Source organism: Humulus lupulus, chromosome 4 (genome assembly GCF_963169125.1).
Source record: "Humulus lupulus chromosome 4, drHumLupu1.1, whole genome shotgun sequence".
Lineage (NCBI taxonomy): Eukaryota > Viridiplantae > Streptophyta > Magnoliopsida > Rosales > Cannabaceae > Humulus > Humulus lupulus.
The window spans coordinates 237,674,539-237,683,318 of record NC_084796.1 but is presented as its reverse complement, the minus strand read 5'-3'; the positions used below and the strand labels follow the sequence as shown (position 1 = coordinate 237,683,318).

General features: G+C 32.2%; 1 protein-coding gene across 2 annotated transcripts; it reads left to right on the top strand.

Annotated features, from left to right (window-relative positions):
• Positions 1-3,199: 3,199 nt before the first annotated feature.
• On the top strand, positions 3,200-7,775 carry LOC133831369 (OVARIAN TUMOR DOMAIN-containing deubiquitinating enzyme 4). Of its 2 annotated transcripts, XM_062261632.1 has the most exons (8): positions 3,200-3,356; positions 3,456-3,511; positions 4,328-4,379; positions 5,116-5,718; positions 5,878-5,999; positions 6,124-6,164; positions 6,416-6,514; positions 7,345-7,775. In XM_062261632.1, the coding sequence occupies exons 3-8, from the start codon at positions 4,355-4,357 to the stop codon at positions 7,517-7,519; spliced, it is 1,065 nt and encodes a 354-aa protein (XP_062117616.1). In that variant the 5' UTR covers positions 3,200-3,356; positions 3,456-3,511; positions 4,328-4,354; the 3' UTR covers positions 7,520-7,775. The 2 variants fall into 2 exon arrangements, with proteins under 2 accessions (XP_062117616.1, XP_062117617.1); XM_062261633.1 differs by lacking the exon at positions 4,328-4,379 and having other exon boundaries at positions 3,204-3,356.
• Positions 7,776-8,780: the final 1,005 nt, after the last annotated feature.

Below are 8,780 nucleotides of genomic sequence, written 5' to 3'. Positions count from 1 at the left end.
AGAAAGAGTGAGTCTAAAGAAAGGAGATGAAATGAAAGAGATGGAAAGACTAAACCATTTGAGAAACACGCTTACCGAACTTATGTGCTCAAGAACTTAGATTCCCTAACCAAAATGAAGATTAAGGTTAGAGATTGAGTAGAAGACTATGAGAAAGAAAATAACATAATACAGAAAGGAACTAGAGTTTTGGTTACCTCAAAGACTTGAAAGACCAATCTACACCTCCACCGAAATACTATAGAACTCACTTCCCAAAGTGTTTGATAAGCTTATGATGTTTAAGCTTATAGTTTTCCCAAACCAGGTGTTTACACTCTCACACTCACTTAACACTAGCAGCTTCTGAACTTAGAGCAAAAGGTGAATAATGGCTGGGTACTAGGTCCTATTTATAGATTTTGGAAATGAAAGTATCTTGATTTTACTTGAATAAAAATAATGGCTTTTTAGGTGAAAATCATTTGAATAATCGTTCAGCAGAGGCTGAAGACTCGTTCAAAAGATGCTGCACTGTTGAAGGAGTTTGAATGGCTGAAAGGAAATGAATTCAAAAACGTTTGAAAACATACTGGAGGAGGCGATATATCGCCCCCTATAGGCGATATATCGCCTGGGCCAATATGCCCGAGGCGACCGTGCATCGTTTCGTGTTTTCCGTATTTCCGTGCTGCGATATATCGCCCCCTATAGCTGCGATATATCGGCACACGCTGAATAATTAAACACGAAATTACACATTTTTAGCTAAGTTTGAATGGAGTAAACAGCCTTGACTAAGCCCTCAACGTATTCAAAGCTGCTGACTGACCCTATAACATTCAAACTTTACTCCTTATTAAATTAAATCCTCAAAAATCTTTAATCCTTAATCACCATTCATAACATGTGCTTAAAATCCTATTGGTTGATGTCTAAACCTTATAATATAATAAATATAATCCTTAATATCAGTCACATTAATCAAACCTTAGGTTATACTTAATATTCTTAAACTATAGATTAAACTTAGAAAATCTATAAGTACTACTATGAGTGTCCAAATAATTCCCGGTCTGAACCAAAAATCCATAGTAACAAAGATAACACTAAACATACTATAACACTACTAAACAATTAGCTAAGTAAAGTTCTTGGACTCTACATGCAAAGGTTTAGGAATAGAGATTTTTGATTGTTGGGGGATAAGGCTAATAACCTTGGTTTTGAATTACAACTCAAAACAAATAATCACAAGTAATCTAACTCTAATGGAAGATAATCACAAAGTATATAAACATAAACAAATAAGTGAAGAGTTTACCTTTCTTGAAGAAGAACCTTCAAACATAAAATCACAAGTCTATGATTTTATGTGAACCACAAATGTTACAAGGCTTGACATAAAAGAAGATTTGTTGTCCAAAATTCCTAGCCTTCTCTTTGGAATTGCTTGAAGCTACAACAATGGAATGAGATTGAGATTCACAAGCCTAGAATCTTCATACAAGTCAAGCTTTCTTGATGAAGATCTTGGAGAAAACTAGTGATCTTAAAAGCTAGAGAGAGAGAGAGAGAGTTCTTTTAGAGAGAGAGAGAGAGGTGAGTGATCAAGTCACCAATTTACTCAAATGAACCATTTAAAAAGTATGGGAACCTCATTAGACTCAACCAATGAGATTAGAGCATTATAATTTGAATTTTGGAGCCAAAAACATGTCACTGTACAGACCTGTACGGATGACCCAAGCGATGCATCGCCTAGCACCATGCAACGCGTCGCCTGGTCCACTCTTTCGTGGCCAAGCGACGCATCGCCTCTCAGAGGTGACACATCGCCGATGCCACGGACTTGATGCTCCAAAACTTTTCTCAAAACATCCCCAAATACTCCCAAACTTTTTGGTTAGTCTCATATACTCTAAAGAAACACTTTGGACCTAAAAAGATGATTTATAAATGCTTATATTGAAAGTCAACTCTCACATGTTGACTTTTGTGAAATTGTTATGGTTTTTGTTTCTCTTCGTGCATAACCAATCTCACCATGTATTTAACCAATCATAACAAAGGGGTTCGTCGACTCCGGTCTCCTCCAACGGAGCATTGTGCTTTTGGGGTGGAGGCTATGAATTTTGAGTTTTAAGGGGAAGAGTAGATTCAATAAAGAAGAAGTTTGTTCTTGTTCTTCATTTTAAGATTTTTTAATATTTAAGTCTTAATTTTTTGTTTAATGTTGTTTTATTTTGTTGATTGAATTTAATTTTGATTAGATTATAACTTAAAATGAATTTTAAATAGTTTTTTATTTTTATTATATTTGAAATTATTTTAAAATAATTTTTTAATAATTAAATGATTTTTTTTTAAAACATGGATCAATCACGTATTGGTACATAGGGGCTGACTTGGCAGCTAACAGGAAATTTGACGTTAGGTACTTAAGTTGTCAAGAAATATTGATGAAATGTATTTATGTCATAAAGAAAAAAGAATTAGGTATTTAAGTGTTAAAAACAAAAATACTTAAATATTTTTACCGACAATTACTCGTGAAGTTATAACGTGTTTTGCGTGCCGCACACTATTCACTAATTTTGTGTATTATGCTAGTTTAGTATAAATAATATGCTGGGATAAGTTATTTTGAGGTTTAAATGAACCTTTTAACTTATATCACGGATAGAATATAGAGTTATTGATTGTACTTTTTAACTTTAAATTTATAAGATTTGCGTTTTTAGTCTTTTAGTGTTGGTCTAACTCTATCTTTGTTATATGTGAAATATATTTTGTAGAAGTTTGATAACTAACATTAAAATTATGGAAAAAGAATTCAGTAGATTAAAATTTGTGTAAAAAAGGTCCTATAAGCTAATATTGAATGATTTGGAGTAAAAAAACCACGCTGAAATCCAAAAACACAATTAAAAAAAAAAAACATTTGGAAGTAAAAATATTTGAGAATCTTTTTTTCTAAATTAGAATAATTTTTAATTTATCCTCAAAAAATTAATTATATTAATTATCCAAATATTAATTTTTTTTTTTACATATTATAGCTATTTAAACCTAATAAATAAGCCAAAACTCTTACCAAGTTTCTCTAATATCCAATGAGCTCATCACCAGTGATGGACCAAAGAGCATTTCTCGACATAAGGTTTAATGGTGGCGGTGCGTGCGGACTCCACACGTGGCACATTCCTAAACGACAAGATTTTGAATGTAGTTGATAAGTGATACGAACCAGCTACTTCCTCCTCGTATGTTATTCAATAAAAATACAATCTTCAACAGCAATATTTCTTCTCTTCCTATTTCCTTTTTCTTTGGTGGGATTTGTGTGAAATAAACAGACGGGGTTTGGTTTGAGGGTATTCTTTACTTTCCAGACCCTTCTTCTCTGCTCTAGAATATGTATAAGCTTTCTTCTTAAGTAACTTAATCGTGTCTTGTCTGGGTTCTCTTTGCAGTTTCTATAACACCGTCTACGTGGTACTGCTATCTTCCTTCTAGTTGGACTCCTCAGGTTTGCTTTCTTGACCCTTTTCTTTTTTATGATTGATTATGTTTTAATTTTGTTGTGGGTTTTTCAAATGCTGAATCGTTGTGAATTTTGAGATATATATATTTGGTGTCACAAATTTTCCAAGTTCCAATTCATTGGTCAATTTGAGGTGCAATGGGGCATTAGAATATAGAAGCAACATTCATGGGATTGACTCTATCTGTGTGATAATTGGGCTTGGTGCTTTTAGCTGGTTTTCACTTTTTATACGTACGCACTTCTTATTTATGGAGCCGTGAAAAGCTGTGTTGTCTCCAAGTTCGTTCTTCGTTTGGGCAATGAATACCTTTCTTTTTCTTTCTTTTTTTAACACTAAAAAGAGCAAAAGTGGCAAACCCTTCTGGTTTATCTTATTGCATAAACTATTATTTCATATATTTTTGAGTAATTAACTCGGGTAGTTTAGAATCCCATCATGAAACAATGGAATTTCTTGGCTCGTTGAATGTAGCACGAGATGGGTGAGTTCTAGTTAGTCTCATTAGATCCATAACATGTAGAATTATTTGTTTTTTGTGATGAAGTTGACTGTATCCACATGGTAGATGGCTGGGAAGACTAAAACAATGGGCTGCCTGTTGTGTTCATATTGCCTGCTATTCTCTAACTAATTAATTTAAGAGATTATGATTTTTGAAGAGACCTGGAAACAGTCAATAATCTATTCTTTGTTTGCTTTGCATTCATGTGTTTCAATAGTTGCTTACTAGCCTGAATTCTGCTTTACATGTTTGTAAAGTTATTTGATGATTTTCTCTGTAACATGTATTATGTTAGGGAGGACCTATGTTGATGTGAAATAGAATGAAGGTGAATATAGAGTATCAAGGTAATATGGCATTATCATTATTTCCACAGTATATTGCCTCATTTCTCCGTTTTGGGAATTAGGGGTCTTTGATATTTGTTTCAAGGTGCTGTGTAGACACCTGAAAGAACCAGTGTTTTGAGTATCGGATCACAAATTGATCAAACAAGCCCAGACTTGATAATTCTTTTTCTTAAGCCTTAGGTTCTTCAAGTTATGATGTGAACTTGAAACTGAAAGCTTCAGATCTTCAAGTTCAGTGTTGGTTTTCCTTAACAGAAATTTTTACACCTGAGAATTAATTTGATTTCGATTTTCTGATCAATCATTCTGCTGCTGACAGGATATACTAACACATTCAGAGACCTAGATTTTTTAAGAAAAACTAGAAAGTAGAAGTTCTTCACAATTTACAATGAAATTAGTACTGTTTATACCATTATATGCCCACGATTCTTATGTAAGCATGACCAAAATGAATCCCCATCTATTGCATGTATAAGAGCTGACACCACTACAAATACAATAATTATACCTACAACTGAATATTGTTGGTACTTATCTATATTGGTTAGTATAATGAAATGATTCAGTAAGAAATAAAGTTTTTCTGTGGATGTAGTGTACTCTAATACTAGATAGATTTTTCTATTAGGGGTGAAAAAAATGTCTAATGTGAGAGAACTTGATGTAGATTATAAATTATACAGTTTTCATGGATCAAGCTGCCAACTGACGCTAGCTGCTTTTGCTTTAGGCTGTGAAAATATGATTGTTTGTCCTTCAACAAGCTCATCTGCAAAAGCTGCTGTCTGCCTGAGTGGGTATATCCAAACACAGATGGGCAGCAAGATGTCTTCTATGATGTCCCGAAGGCCATCTAGTTCATCCTGTTTCTGTTTGAATTCCGGGAATTCAAATACAAAGTATACACATCTGTTTGTCTCCAAGAATCATCCGTCTAGTGTTGGTCGAACATCCCAGAGAAACTTTGTCAGCTCTTGCTTCTCCAAAGAAAAAGGCAAATTATGGTCTTTAACAGCTAAAGATTTGGTTAGCACTGAGGGGACCCAGAGAAGACACCTTAAAATTTCAATAGCAAATCATGCAATGAACATGAGGGTTGTAGTGCCCAAAGGAATTAAGCAAAGAATGCTTCCTAAAGTTAATTGTAATGTTGGACCAATTTCTTGGCCATCAGGCTGTGCCTCTGCCGGATTAATTTGCGGGTTACTGGTTTGTTATTCAAGTTCTGAACCTATACATGCCGAAGGAGCACGAGGAGGCAATGATGACTGTGATTCATCACGTGTTAAATTGTCACATGGAAAGAAAGTATATACTGACTATTCTATTATCGGTGAGTCAAGATTGCCTGTTTTTCACTCTGTCCTTTATGATCACTAATACTGAGAATTTGTTTCTGGTCTTCCAGTGTTTGTACGATTGCAACTATTCTCGTATATTGATTTGATTTCCTTTGGTGTCAAACTGTAGATAACTGCTCCATACTGCGCAGGAATACCAGGAGATGGGCGATGCATGTTCCGTTCTGTTGCTCACGGAGCTTGCTTACGAGCTGGGAAACCAGCTCCAAATGAGAAGCTGCAGAGAGAATTAGCAGATGACTTGAGGGCCAGAGTATGTTTCATTAACATTTGCCATGATATCTCAGTTTGAAACTTCTTTCCTGGAACTTTTTTTTAACCACAATATCCATATTTCAAAGGGGTGCCCTATTTTGATATTTCCATTATATATCCAGGTTGCTGATGAGTTTATCAAAAGGAGAGAAGAAACAGAATGGTGGGTTTTTCTTTTAGACTGTTCTGTTAGCTTCATAATCATCAACTTTCTCATTTGTTCTTATAACACTGCATAGAACCTTAAAGTTACCATCCTTAAGAATGGGATGATAGGTTGTATTTTTAATAAAGTTACAAGGATTTTTCTCTTGTATGATAGGCCAGGAGACACTTATATCTTTCGTACAAAACTCTTTTGAGCTCATAGTTTGATTTTATTGCTAGTGTATCTCACGCTTTACTATGTCACAGGTTTGTAGAAGGTGATTTTGATACATATGTATCACAAATCAGGAAGCCACATGTTTGGGGAGGGGAGCCTGAACTATTCATGGCTTCACATGTTCTCCAGTGAGTCTCTTTTTCTTTCTCTTTTATTTTTAATTTTTTGTGTTTTACCAATATTTCAATATTGAGTAAAAATTTCAATGTTCACAAATGCCTTCTTTTTTTTTTTTTTTTTGAATAATTATACTGAAGGGATCAGTGTCTGCGGGTAAATTACATAATTACAAAGCCTGATTTTGCAATGCAAACTTTTAACATTTTTTTCACAACTAAGTCTTTATTTACAATTTACAATGCAAACTTCTTTTCAAATCTCTATTCGTAAATTTAAATATTGAAAAGAAAGAGGTTAAATTATGATCACCTTTTATGGCTATTTAAGTAAGTAAAATACTTTTATTCTGTTCATATTTATTAAGTTAAGTTTCTTAGCGGTTTGGAAGGTACATTTACATTGTAATGAAAATGATTTCGACAAGTTGTGCTGACCATTTTGAAAGCTGAAAATCAAATGCATGTATTGTAAAATTTCAAAATACAGACTTTATTCCCAATTTCAGATACTGTGAAGACAATTAAAATTTCAACAGATTGAAATTGCAATTTGCCCTTTTTTATTAGTGTGCAACACCCACTTCATTTGTTGCTGTTGGATGTTGGTAAGTAAAATTAGAGTGATGCTAGATGCACACACTTTTTTATAAACAAAATACGACACAAACTGCTGTGTCATACTTTTAAAGTACCAATTTTTTTTCGAGGTGAGGACCGAATTATTTTGATCGTTGGTTAAAAAGTATGTCGCACTAGTGTTAGTGTTAGTGTTTGTAATTGTGTGTATAGAGTTAGGTTTTGGGGTTGAATTGATGAAAGCCATGATGATTGCATTGCAGGATGCCAATCACAGTGTACATGCATGACAGAGAAGCTGGTGGCTTAATAACCATTGCTGAGTATGGCCAAGAATATGGAGATGACAACAACCCAATTAGAGTCCTTTATCACGGTTTTGGTCATTATGACGCTCTCCAAATTCCCTCAAACAAAGGTGCCAAATCTAGACTCTAGCACATGTGTTGAACTTTTGTTAACACAACAATCATACACCCTTTCTATAACCAATGCAAATGTGAGTCTCACAAGTAAATTTTATTTTCACAGTGGGATTGATCCATTTGTATTTGTGTTCGTTTTCGTTTTCGTTTTAACAAAGATGCGGATGAATTAACCGTGTTTTACGAGTTAATATAAATATATATTTCATTGTATTCTCCTTTATAAACATAATAGACATTAAAATATCAATTTTATTCATTTTCTTGCATATCTTTGTTTTGTATGGTTTTTTTTAAAACATATATTTGTATACATTTTGTTGTTTATAATATAATGCAATCAATGAAGTTGTTGGTTTAGTTTTTGAATGAGATCAAAAAATTTCTTTGTAGCTTGTAAGAATGGAAGTGGTAAAATAATGAGAAAAAATTGTTAAATAGTCTTCAATAAGTGATGTAAAGTTATATATTTTTACCTAAATGAATAGTATTTCTCTATATATATAGTGAAATACTATTCATCAAGCTATAAATATTTTATTATTTTTTTTATAAATTTTTGTATATATATGAGTGTTATACTATTATATTTAATTATTTTATTTCTTAAAATGAATAAAATATTTTAACAAATATAATATTTAAATGATGTAAAGAAAAAATAGAGAAGCGAATTAATAGTATAATGTAAAAGTTTGAGGTAAATTATAAAAAAAAAAATGTTTTAGTGGTGTATTTTGTAATACACTTTCTCTATAATATTTAGCTAAAGCTCATAAAAACATCTTCCATCAGTTCATTTATACATATATTTATAATAGCTATGAACAAATTCCAATTAATCATTATCTACATTTACATATCATTTATATAATATTTTAATATTATTATTTTTCTTTATAAGTTTTTTCTCTCCCATTTAGTATATATATTTATTATTTCTTTTTTCTTTTTTAATTATTTTATTTTACTTTAATTAATAAAATATGTTTAAAGATATAATATTTAAATGATGTAGATAAATATATAGAGAAACTGATGTATGATATAATGTAGAACTTAGAGGTAAAATAGAAAAATGCACGTTTTGGGGAGGTATTTTAAAGGATGGAGTAGAGTATCCATTGGGAGTGCTCTAACACAGATAGAAAATAGTGTCAAATAATAACGAGGAAATTACATTTTAAATGAGATTTTTAATAGTGTACAAAAATATGGTTTTTAAAAAAATAAAAAAAAAGTTAATCTATGGATTTTTTTTTAAGAATTTTCAC